We start from the raw sequence: 13,638 nt of genomic DNA, 5'->3' as shown, positions 1-13,638 counted from the left end.
CCGACTGACAACTATATATGGGCATCATATTATGACACCAAATGAAGGATTTCAACTTGTCTTCTCAAAAGCGAATGAAAAAGAGAAATTTCTCAGATGCAGAAATTTAAGTTTTATTATCAGAAGTTCATTCAAAACGCCACATTTTATTTTCAAGCGTACATAGTGGCGTATCAGGTCCTAAAAAAAAGGAAGCTTGGCAGCATATTACAGATGCAGTTAATGGAGTTTCATCTGTTAATCGAACAGTCCCAGAAGTGAAAAGAAAATGGTTCGACATGAAGCTTGACTGCAACACTTGTGACTTGCGGACTTGTGTTCCATTTGCAGATGTTATTACTGGCTCCCATAATAAAAGTAAAAAGAAAAACCGTATGTAATTACTATATATAATATTTTTTTCAAAATGCTGTGTAAATATGTACCCGATTAAGGTGAATTAAAATGCAGCCTTATTAATGAGCAAAACGTTCGGATGTTAAACGTACTATCAGGGCCGGCGCTAGCCATTTGGGTGCCCTAAGCACAAATCTTCTTGCTGTTTGATTTAAAAGACAAACATGCTGGAATGACAAATATTCTGAAATGTTTTCAATAAGCTGGAATCATTGATGCCTTGCAGTGGTTGGCCTCTTTCCTCAAAGATAGAACCTTCTCGGTGAGCACTGGGAAGTTTTCTTCTTCGTCGGTTCCCCTATTATGCGGTGTTCACCAAGGGTCCATTCAGGGCCCTCTTTTCTTTTCACTTTATATGCTACCATTGGGTGCCATATAGAATTTCCTATCATGCTGACGATACACAGTTTTATCTACCAGCTAAAACTTACAGTTTTTATCCTTTGGACATGCTCTGCAACTGTTTTGAGGAGGTCAAATGTTGGATGGCTAATATATATATTAACGATTTTGGAAACATTATTTTAAGGTAGAAAATGTTACATAGTGTTGCTTTAATAGGATTTCAAACCTCATATGGATGTAGCTTGAAACGGATTTCATGTGATTTTTTTGCTGTTCACGTTAGCTAATTATGATCAGATTTCAATCGGATATGAACAAAAATCGGATTTGGACTGACAGTCTGAACGTAGCGTATGTCGGGATAAGAAATAGAAGGAAGAATTGTCGGGTCGTCAGTCCATGACTAAGAAGCTAGCTCGTTCAGATCTTTACCACATATTAACTTTAGTTTGTAAAAATTTCGCGCTCTTTCCTGCTTACTAAGTCTTTCTCTATATGATTTAGCTGCTTCCACGTGTTTTTCCGTGGTTTAGATATCATTAATTAGTGTAAAAATGTGTTCAGTAGTACATAAACAGTGCAATCCATGCTGTTGTTTACATCCGAGTATCTCCAATATGGCCACGCATCCGGGTAACTGACCAAACCGTGACGTAGGTGCAAACACTCTATAGTTTTTCTGATGTTAAGCAGGGACAGTACACATACAAAACCTTCTTCAGAAATCATCCAGTGTCCAGGAAATGTGCAGCATCCGACTCGGGAAATGATGAAAACTAGAAAAAAAATTGAAAAGGGGAAAAAGGGAAAAAAGAAAAGACCCAACCTTGCAAAAGACAAGGCCAAAATTACAATTAGACATTCCTTTAAAAAATATGTATCCTTACAGCAGTTAATCTGCATATAAACAACATTCAACATTTTTGACTTAATTTTCATCTAACTTTAGCACATTGAATTTACATAGATGTTTTTTCTTCTCTTCTTTTTAGGATCGCGCCAGCTGCTTCTCTCTCACAAAGAGTGTTGCATCATCTGTGTCCTGGCTCCACCCGTTAAGGTGGGGCTAACTTCCCACTCATCTAATTGGACAATCTTCATCTTATTAAATTACATAACTTTTAATTTATGTATTTTCTTATTTTCTCTTCACAGATATTAATAAAATAAAATAACTGTTTTACATATTCATGAGTGTTAGTCTTTTTTTCCCCTTTTTCTTACATCAACAGGATTTCTTTAGTGACCTGGGTTACACCCTCCCCTCTTGAATACATGCACATGCCGCTGCATCTGCATATTTTTATAGTCACACCCACAGGCACATCATCCATAGGAGAAACATTCACCTCCTCCAAAGAAGTACTGAATGCCACACTCAGACCTTGCAACAGAGATTGAATCTCTACGGTAAGTGGATTCCCTAACTGGGGATACTCAAGCCTTTTTGCAGGCCGCCGCTCTCTTTGCGAACACCTGGGAATAACTCCTTCCTTGAACTCTGTGTCATTCTCTCGTTCACTCTGACCACCTCCAGTATTCATAGTTTCACTCAGAGCTGGATTCTCTTTACTTCTGTTCTCAACCTCACAATCGACTTCTGTTTCAACCTTCTGAGAAGAAAACTCATCTACAGACTTAGAACAGAGATCCAATCCTGGCTCTTCCCTCACGGAAACCCCTGAATCAGTATGACCAGATTCCAGCTCAGCAGAAGGTATTTCTACTTCTCCAGACTCAGGTAAGCTTTCCCTTACAGGTTCCTCTGGATTCTCCTCTGAGAACTCACTGGTAGGGTATGCTCTCTCTTACAGGTTCAATAACAGGTAAGTCAATTGGGACATTCTGAAGTTTTGGGCAGGGTAATTGCTCAGGGCTCACCAGAACTCAAGTTTCAAAGTCAACCGTATCCCCAAGTTCAGGACTTAAAGGTCCCATGACATGCTACTTTTTGTAGGCTTTAATATAGTCCTTAGTGGTCCTTAGTACTGTATCTGAAATCTCTTTCCAAAAATTCAGCCTCGGTGCAGAATTATAGCCACTACAAGCCAGTCCCAGAATGAGCTTCCTTCAGACGGGCCGTTTCGGTGTCTGTAGCTTTAAATACTAATGAGGAGGAGAAAGGCAGCGCAAGGTGGAGGGTGGGTGTGGCCTTGACCATCTTGCGCAACGGTACCATGCATGTTTGTTTATGTTGGATATATTGCAATGGCATGAAGACACGCAGTCGTTCAAGCATTTCAGTTTGACCCAGAATCTGATCCATATGGAGAAGCAACGGATGAAGAAGTTGCAACTCAGCGGCTCCAGCAGGACGTTTCCGAATGGTTAGTTTAAAATATGATGTCTGGATACGGTACTTTATTCGGATGGTTTACAGTTATCATCATGTAGCTAACGCGAACCTACTGTTGCCTTTTCATGAGAGATCTGTAACGTCTGTAATTTATCTTATTACAATTACATCAAGCTCTGCGATCTTGAAATGCGGATATCGCGCGCGCCATATAACCAACAGGAAAGCGGAAATCTAAATAACAAAGAAATGTACAACACTCGCGTTACAGTATGTGTAACTTGATGCTGTCTACCTTTACATTAGCTCAAGTAACTGCATAGCTGAATAGCTAATGTGACAGCCACATTCTACGTGTAAGCTAGGTAACCATAAACAGTAAAGCAACACACTTATATATAATTTGTTGACTTACTTGTCCGACGTTCAGCAAGCCCAGCTCTGTATTGACCATTCGATGTTCATTTGTACATCCAATTATTGAGCAATTATTATGCTTCGCTCGCTCAAAAGCCATGATATCTCTCGTGGACAAACTAAATCGCGGGCGCGCGCGTTCTACTTCCTAGCTCATTTTCTCATGGGCGAGAAATATTCTCTGGGCGGACAAAGCAGAGAAAGGGGAGTGACATTTCTCCTTATGACGCCATAAGGAGGAGATTCAAGATCAGCCCGGTTGAGCTTCCATTTTCTCAAAGGCAGAGAAAGATAGCAAAAGCTCGATTTACACTGATTACAATTTTTAGAAACTTGGGGACCATATACAGGCTATGGGAACTCATATTAATGTTAAAAAACCTCAGAAAGTGGAAATTTCATGTCATGGGACCTTTAAGAACTGATCAAACTTGTATTCACACCCAGACTCTGGCTCTTTTAGTGGTCGACCGATACTGTTTTTTTGATGGCCGATGCTGATATCTTAGCAGGGTGGCTGATGGACGATATATATATATATATATATTGTGATGGATTTTAATTAATCAACTTTAATTAATCAACTAACATTTGTTTTTCTTGCAGGAATGACATTCATATGCTTTTAAATGTGTCCAAACTCTTTGGGGAAAACTTGTGACTTTGAGTATGTGTGTGTGTGTGTGTGTGTGTGTGTGTGTGTGTGTGTGTGTGTGTGTGTGTGTGTATAAATAACAGAAAGGGGAAGTGAAACTAGACAGATGACTAGTTCTCAAGCCTTGTGATAAGTAATCACAAAATCAGAGTTTGCTTGTGCCAGTGACAGAGGGAAAAGGTTGGGACTTTTGAACCAATTGAACCAATCATATTGAAGGTGACACGTTAGTCTTATTTGTTTTTTTTCTTTCTCGATTCTATAAAAACTGTTGTATCCGTGTTTTACGGTGGGATTCTCAATGGAATTTGTCTGAGATCTTCATGCCTTGCTTCTTGGGAGAGATTCCCTGAGAACTGCTCGGGAAGATCTCCTGGCCGTGATTAAAGCATTTAAAGGACATTTGCAGGTCTGTTTGTCGATTTATTCCTGCGCAGGAAGCTAGTTTAGGAAGGAATCTATTTTAGGGGAACAAGTTAGTTAGGTGACTATTATTGAATGAGGACGTCGATTTGTAGACGAGACCCAGAAAGACTAAACGTCGACAGTAGACGTTCGGGGACATCGATTTGTAGACGAGACCCAGATAGTTAGGTTTAGGGAAAAATCTACCACTATATATATATATATATATATACACACACACACACACACACACACACACACACACACACACACACACACTTTGTTTCTTTTAATCAATATTTAATAAATTAGAAATAAATTCTAATTTATATAGAATTTATATCTAATAAATCAAGATGTAACATTTATTTGTCAGGTAAAAATGTATTATGCCAATTACACAAGTAAATGATTAAAAGCCAATTCAGAAATAATAAATACATGACATAATTTACTCAAAGATGACTCTAAAAGTAAGCAATGCATTCCTGACAGAGACATACAGTGGTGTGTGAGTGTTTTCCAATGGGAAAACACTGAAACAACACTGTATGGGGGTCGTTCCTGGTTACAGGCTTCCCCCAGACTGCTCTGTCACCTACCCTTAAATACCCAGACCAGAACAAAAGGGTTGTACCAATATTTTTGGGTCAATTCATGTACCCCAGGGGGTAGCACCTGGTTTTGGGAGATATCTTGAAGAGACATCACACAGAGAGAAGAACAGGATTCTCCTAAGTTCTCAATCTTTCTCATTAAACCAATGACTGCAATGAAATTAAGACCATTTTACCAATCACACTGAGACACTTAAAATGATACCAAACATGAAAAGGAAAAACAATAGATTCACAAGATACATCATATGTGATATATATAGACATTCTTAGTGAACTTTTGGTGACTTGACTCGCGAGAAGAGGAAGGGTGGAGGGAGAGGGGGATGCAGAGATAAGGAAGGAGAAAAGTTTGGACAGGACAATGTCCTGTGCTCTGTCTTTGCTATCTTCTGTCCAGGGTGCATTTTATGGCTTTATTGCAGGGTGAGTTTGGTCTTAGCAGGAAAATCAGTTCTTACAGGCGGCCCCTGGCCCATTGGGACAGATTTAGATCGGCCTAATGGGACATTTTTGGACATTTTCCTGTTTCCACATTTTCAGTGTTATTTTCTGAGTGTTCATAGGGCTGACCCCTGTAGTTTGCAGCGTTAGTCGATTGGTGCAGGAATCCAGTCGTCACCTGAAATAACAGCATTAAGACAGGTTGAACATTAAAATGAAAGCATGGCAGAATGCGTGGGTGCTGCAGCAGCTGGATAGGGTGTCACATGACCCTCTTTTCCGGGTTTGCTTCCATTTGCACTTGGTTGCGGTGGTATTCAGTCTGTAGAATGACTCGTATCAAGTCTGTTTGCGTTGGTCAGCATGATCAGAAAGTGTCAGTGGAAAGTGTCATTATAATGCTTTGCGGAAACATCTGCGTCCTCCCTAGGATGTTTTAACTGACCCTTTGAGAAGTCCTCGGTCACCTTCAAGCAGAAGGTTTGGTTCGCCGGGCAGGTCAGAACTCCATCGTTGAAGGAATCATTTCACTGGTGACGCTCCATTCCGTGTGAGACACCTGAACAACTTCTGAATGACCATGCAATAATTGAACACTGATGTATTTGTGGTTATTGTAAGATGAGAAAGTTATTGGATAAACACAAGAACACAAAATAACAAGACATGATGTACTCAAAAGTGTGAAAATCAAAAGTCAAAAGTGCGAGTGGTAAATAAGGTCTCTTTTTCAGAATCATATAGTGAGCAGGTCTCATTTGATCACCAAATTCTTCACTACCGCAGTGATATGGTAGTGGAATTTAGACTTGGTCTGGATAAATTAAGGAAGGGTAGCAGAAAGTCACCATAACTAGTATATTTACTAGCGGTATGCATAATTAGAGTACTGTATATCACATAATTAAACATGGAAATCCACAATTTCATAATTATAAAATTGTCTACATTAGTTGTTTTAAGTGCAAATCATTAATGAAACCTAAGGTTGTAATATGTTCTATTAGAGAATGAAATGTATAGAAACAGAGATTTAAATTCTCTAGTTTAACTTTTGTAATCATCCTCTGTGCATTTGATATAAAGGCTAAGTCACACTCAATAATGCAGGTCTGACTGGGAATTGCATAGTTGCCCAATAGAAATGCCTGCATTTTAGATCTAACTGTTTAGATAATTTTTTATTGTCATTAGTCATTTGTTGGAAACTAGGGGCCCAAAAGACCAGTATTCATTGCATTGACCAGCGCTGACGCCATTCATTAGACATATCCTTAAAAGGATGATTTTTGAAAGATTTTGCTGTCCTTGGTCACGGCTACCTTTTCACAAATATGACTTGATATGAAGGACAGATATTGTGTTTACATGCTTTTCCGCTTCAGATCTGCTGCGTGAGATCACGTGAGGCGCTTCTTCTGGCACGATAATCTTAATAACATTTTGTAGAGTGTGATGTGCCGCGATTTTCAAATCTTGTAGTGTGAGCATGTTTAAGATTTGAGGGAAGAAAATCTGCAAAGATTCTCCTTAAGTGTGTGCTGCAACCAGATTTTACAATCGGTTAGGATTTTAAAACTCCTGTAGTGTGAGCCAGGCATTAGGTTAGCTGTGTTTTGCATCCTGAGCCACCCACGCTCTTGCATTATCTCACCTGCTCCCCTTTCCATGGCTGCCCACCACGGATTTTAGTTTTTCGCCGGTATGTCGCTTTCTAAATCTGCTGCTTCTCAGCTTATTATGTGCCTTCCCGGCCGCGCGTGGTGTGCTGATCACCACTAAAGACCCTCACCAGTGCCGTGTTTGGTATGCTTTGGCCTCAAGCACGCAGAAGAGGCTTTGGAGAATGTGAAGACGACGACACGCTAAAAAATCTTCAGATGCAAAGATGCTCTTCTCCGTTCCAGAGGAAATATTACCATTGACTGCGCTCACATGCTCTGGTAAAGTTAATTCATAATGAAACCAGCTCAGTTCAGCAATAAGCAGCTCAACTGAAGACTGGTTCAGTTCAGTTCGATGCTGCATAAACAACAATGAAAAAGCGCTACTAGCAGAGTTGGAATGAGATCTCAGATTACTATGGTTCTGCTATGATTAGCATGGTAAGAGTAATGAACTCATTGACTCATGGAGGCAGAGCTTTAGACTAAAAGGATTGTTTCTGTGAGTCAGCAGCTTATTGGCTGTTTAGAGGCTGTTGAGTTTGTTTCTCTGATGTTTGTGTGAGTAATGATGACAGAAACTCTCTGCAGCCAATATGAATCAGATCTGATTGATTATGGACTTGATCAATCTCTCATATTATTCACTACCTGGCCAAAAAAAACAAAAAAATATTTCCATCAAGAGTTGAATTCATTTGTTTGTCCAAGATCTTGTATTGACAATGGGAAAGTTGAAGCTCTCTGTAAAGTCTGACTCATTCATCTGTGTGTGTGTGTTCAGTCATAGCTACGATGTGGGATCTGAAGCGGAAGGATAAGTTGGTTGAAGCGGCTGGAGACGCGTACGGACGAACTCTGTCTCTGCTCTCGCTGGACGTCTGCAGTGATGAATCTGTCAAACAGTGTGTCGACAGCGTCAAAGATCAACATATAGACATACTGAGTGAGTTCACACACACACACACACACACACACACACACACACACACACACACACACACACACACACACACACACACACACAGAGTTCTGTCTCTGCTGGCTTCTGTTCATTAGTGCTCAGGTTAAGATGATGAATCTGAGCGTCAGTTTCTCTTTTAAGTCTTCAGCTTCTGCCAGAGTTCATCTGTTTGTTTGTAGTCAATAACGCTGGCGTCGGTCTGGTGGGACACATCCTCGTCATCAGCAGTGTGCTGGGCCTGCATGGTAAGACAGTCAGACACACAGATACTTCTTCTTGAGGAACAATAGAAGAGCTTGTACCTTTCATGAGGATCTGCTGAGTGACACACAAGTGGAAACATCAGTGTACAGAAAGCAGATTTGTGTTGCTCTTAACAGGCGTGGCCTCAACTCCGCGTTGAAGTTCGCCACGGAGAGATTTTGTGAGGGTCTCGCCATCCAGCTGCTCAAGTTTAACATCACGTGAGTCTTAGTGTTTGCCATTAAACATTGCCTTAAAATATTATTTTAATATATATTCCATAACTAAAAGAGCAGCTTTGTCATTAAAGCAAAAGCATCATAAATCTGTTGCCTACATGGGCTTGAGAGGGTTCTAGAGGGTTCCTCCTTTGGTTCTAGATCTGTGCTGATGCCTCTCACTGCAGTCTGACGTACTTTCCCATCTCTGTCTGTCGGTCAGTGTGTCGATGATCGAGTACGGGCCTGTAAACACAGAGCTTGAGATGAAGTTGATGACAGACGTTTCTAAGAAAGAGTTCGCCGGTGCTGATCCTGAGACGCTCTATCACTTCAGGAACTGCTACCTTCCCACCCAAGTGAACCTCTTTCAAGGCCTGGGACAAACACCTGAAGAAATCGCCAAGGTCAGAACGCACGTGAACTCATACCTGTTCACACCAAGAACCATAACTAGAAACAAAGCTTTAATAATCATTACAACAGTTAAGAGAATAGCAAACAATATCGCTGGAATCACTTTCAGAAAGATTTTCTTCCAGGTGATGAACGATTAAAACATTGACAGCCAATCTAAATCCACCGATTTTAAAAAGCTCAAGCATTTATCATCTGTTTGTGTGGAGGCCAAAAATAGTTATCGTTATAGTTATCATCCATTGGAATGGACGTGAATATAGTTATCGTTATAGTTATTGTCCATTGGCGTGGAGACCAAAAGTAGTTATCTTTACAAATATCGTCCGTTTGTGTGGACGTTAATTTAGTTATCGTTATAGTTGTCCTCTGGTATGAACGTGAATATAGTTATCATTACAGGTATTATTATAGTTATCTTGCATTAGTTTGGATATGTGAAATGTAATAAAATGACTAAATAATGAAAACAAGTAATGTGAATAAAGTCACATGAGCTTATCTTGAACAGGCTAAGGAGGATCACTCACTCACTCTCTCTGTTTTTGAAGGTCACTAAGAAGGTGATCGAGTCGCCTCGTCCTCCGTTCCGTAACCTGACGAATCCTCTTTACACTCCGATCGTGGCGCTGAAGTATGCAGACGAGACACGCAGCCTGTCGGTTCACACCTGCTATCACATGCTGTATAACCTGGGAGGAATCATGCATGTTAGCATGAGAATCATGAAGTTCCTGAGCTGTGCATGGTTACGGAGACGAACCATCTCACCAATCTAACACACACATCTCCTGTGGATACTTACAAAGATCAATCGTCTAGTCTGACATGCAGTAATGTACCTGTGTGTGTGAACACTGTGCTTCTCTTTCCAGCTGGTTTCTACAGTATCTGGATATTTTTAGCTAAACTGAATTTACACCTTAAGGGCCCAATGTTGCACTCCAAATAATTAATACTTAAACACTCAAACTCTCTCACAAACACTCAAACACTCTCTCTCAAACTCGCACACACTAAAACAGATGATGTCTGTTTTTAACTCTGAAATCTTCATTTTTTTGTCTTGGTACAGATTAAATTGTAAACATACAAATATTGTTACAGAAGTGTTGATTCATTTTAACCAGTGGCGGATTAAGATACTTTGGTGCCCCTGGGCATTGACACCTAGAGTGCCCCCCAATAACCTAAAAAACTTAAATAAAAATGAAATGTGCTTCATGTGATAATTTACATTAATTGTTATTATTATTAGTATTATTAGTATTATAATTACTAAACTCAAAATTAATTCATATTTATAAACTTATCTGATAACAGAAGGTTACATCAACAAAAGTCATTTTAAGTGTTAGCTGAAGTAGAAAAAATTCTTACAAAATCAGGTTACTGCTGTTATAGGTATAATCTGCTGCAAGTATGCAGCAAAATTATACTTTTTAGAATTAGTGAACCCATCTGTTACAGGTGTAATATAATAACCATCAGTTTCACTTCCAGATAAGATATACATTTAAACAAAGCATGCTGCAAATATAATTAAAGAAATTGAAAAAATTCAGAAAAATTTCAGAGAAATTTTCAAAACATGCCAAGGTCTAAGTCAGTCAGACCAACAGCCCACTAAAATTACATGTTTCTTAGATTTTAATTTTGTAATGCAAACTGATTATTGACATCCGGAAAATCCAAACTGTTAATCACTTCAGATTATGGCTAACAAAAGGTCTTGTTTGCAATAGTAATAATATCTGTAACTACATAGTTTTGTGAGGTTTTGAACTAAAAATAAAATTTAAAAAGTCACTTTTTTACACTTTGCCCCTTTTTTGTTTGCCAACGGCTGCAAAGTACAACGTGAAAGTGCAAGGCTGATGCTCCATAGAGGATTCACACATCCAGGGGCAAGGCAGTTTCATTTCGGTTGAAGAGACACGAGACACAACACCGTACAGCCCACTCCCAAAATCTGGTGATAGGTTGTGCGTCCACGGATTCATGTGGGGAAAATAAAAAACTTTCAACAAAAAATTCAGCGAATTTGTATATACCCTGATGCAAGGGTACTGTATATACAGTATAGGTCATGGCTGGAAAGATGTTTGAGAATGCATAGCTTGTCTAACCGGAGATTATTATTTTTTTGCCCCCCTGGACGTGGTGCCCCTGGGCACTTGGCCAAATGCCCATTTGGTTAATCCACCTAAACCTTTGAGTAACTCACATAAGCTGTTCAGATTCAGATTTTATATAAAGTATAAACTACATCAGTGTATTTTTTAAATTAAAGATTCAGAACAGAATGTGTGTCTAGATTTCTAACTTTTGTATAATGAAAAACATCAATTAAACATGAATTAATACAAATGTAAATCTGTGAGATTTGATGACTGTGCATGTGGACGTTAGTAAGAGGATTTTCCAATGTGTGTGTGTGTATCTGTTGTTTAATCTGACACAGAGACACTAAGGAATCATAATCAAGCCTACATCCAGCATAGAGGGGTTCAGTGAATGTGGTGTTGAGTGTGTGTTAAGCCTGGGACACACCAAACCGACGCCAAAGAACTAGTGCTGATGAAAGCCGACTGTGTTGTCGCCTCGCATCGCCTGCGTCGGGGGAAAAGCTGCACTTGAACACACCGAGAGAACAGCCGACTGTCAGCTAGAATGCACGTTAACTGCGCCTGCGTGTAAATGAGACAATTGTCTATTTCTGCAGATATATTCGTCTATATTCGTTATTCAAAAAGGGAAACCGACACTGCAGGCTGCAGATACACAAACCATAAAAAAAGTTTGAATATCAATCCTGCTAAACATTTTCTTTAGTCCACTCTGCTCATGTTAATATTGAAATATTCACCAAGGAACACTCAGGTAAGATGACGTAACATTAACTGAACAGCCAATCAGAGTTCCCTCTTTCACCGGCCCGTTGAATCGGCCCAAAAAAAACAGACGGCGTCAGACTATAGCCAACGGTGCAGAACACACCGGGAAAACTACGGTGGCCGAAGCTCAAAAAACGGTCCGAGGTTGCCCAACGGCCGATCGTCGGCTTGGTGTGTCCCGGGCTTAAGTGTGTGTGTGTGTGTCAGAGACACTGTAGAAGGACAGTGCCGGCCGACATGTCCACATACACTCCTACTCTATTAGAGGATGAACAGACGGCAGGTATATCAGTGTAGTAATTATAGTGCCAGACGGTGAATCGTTCGGCAGAGCAGTACAGACTCCAGGATTTGACATTGGATCCAAACTTACGGTCACTCCCTCCTTTCCAGCTGATTCCTTTAAAGGTCACTGATATTTCAACCCATCCGTCCCATTCAGCCTTCCAGTAAGAGCATCCAGTCAGACTCTCTCTGCACAAAACCTGAGGACACTCATCAAATCTCTCTGGATGATAAGGAATGCTTATGCTATTCCACACGCATCACCTTCATGTTCTCATCACACAGAATGAGTTGAGTGTTTGCGGTGTTTGAATTCAATGTGAGATCACAGGCATCTGAACAAGAAAAGAGAAACATCTATAACAATAACAAAACATTTGTGTGTGTGTGTGTATATACATACACTTTCGTGGTCCTGCAATCATCCTGATCTCTCCATGATGTCCACACTCTAAACACACATTAATGTAGATATCCATCATGCACACATGTTCAGTATGTCAGTATTAGTATTTGACATAACTGAGTGTCTGCAGTGAGCAGTCCTTCAGTTTGCCAGAGAGCAGCTTGATTCCTGAATCTCATGGCTGATTGTTACTCAGATCCAGCTCTCTCAGGTGTGAGGGGTTTGAACTCAGAGCTGAAGACACATAACCACAGCCTTCCTCTGTCACCATACAGCCAGACAACCTACAGAATAGAGCAGTGTATTGTTGTGAAGAAGAGAAAAGTGCATGTGGAGCTGTATCAGCTCCTGTTCAGCTCCAGCCTCATATCCCTACTTGTGTTGCTGAAAGACAACTACAGTAGCTTACAGTTTAAACATGGCCTCACTGACACACTGAAAACATATATAATTTAATTTAATGATTGTATTATGGAGTGGAAAACACAGTAGATGATCTGTTAGTGTGGGGAGAAACAGCACAAGAACGTGACTTTTTTATGCTGCAGTATTTTGACAAGTTCATACATAGGGGTGGTAGTGGCGCAGTGGATAAGACACATGCCTTTGGTGTGAGAGACCCGGGTTCGAATCCACTGTGAGACACCAATGTGTCCCTGAGCAAGACACTTAACCCCTAGTTGCTCCAGAGGCGTGCGACCTCTGACATATATAGCAATTGTAAGTCGCTTTGGATAAAAAGCGTCAGCTAAATGAATAAATGTAAATGTAAATGTAATACCCAATTTGTCAGAAGTGCTTCATGAGAATAACACTGAATGGACCTGGGGATGTGAACAAGACAAAATATTTCAAAAGCTTAAAAATCTGGTCTGATCCCATTCGTCTGACTTACGCTCTCTCTAGAGTTCATGTGTCCTGTGTGTTTCTTTCCTATCAGCTCAATGATGCCAAAAACTCTCTCAACTA

At 40.1% G+C, this 13,638-nt stretch overlaps 1 protein-coding gene across 1 annotated transcript; it reads left to right on the top strand.

Annotated features, from left to right (window-relative positions):
- Window positions 1–7,463: 7,463 nt before the first annotated feature.
- On the top strand, window positions 7,464–10,155 carry LOC309483438 (retinol dehydrogenase 8-like; the record flags this gene model as incomplete). Its single annotated transcript, XM_082149275.1, has 6 exons — window positions 7,464–7,518; window positions 8,024–8,185; window positions 8,383–8,448; window positions 8,550–8,667; window positions 8,888–9,071; window positions 9,633–10,155. 6 exons carry the CDS (start codon window positions 7,464–7,466, stop codon window positions 9,858–9,860), a joined length of 813 nt encoding a protein of 270 aa, XP_082005401.1. The 3' UTR covers window positions 9,861–10,155.
- Between the last annotated feature and the right edge of the window lie 3,483 nt (window positions 10,156–13,638).

The sequence above is a fragment of the Leuciscus leuciscus genome (genome assembly GCF_965113295.1).
Source record: "Leuciscus leuciscus genome assembly, chromosome: 2".
NCBI classification, from domain to species: Eukaryota; Metazoa; Chordata; class Actinopteri; order Cypriniformes; family Leuciscidae; genus Leuciscus; species Leuciscus leuciscus.
This window is presented reverse-complemented; position numbering and strand designations above follow the sequence as displayed.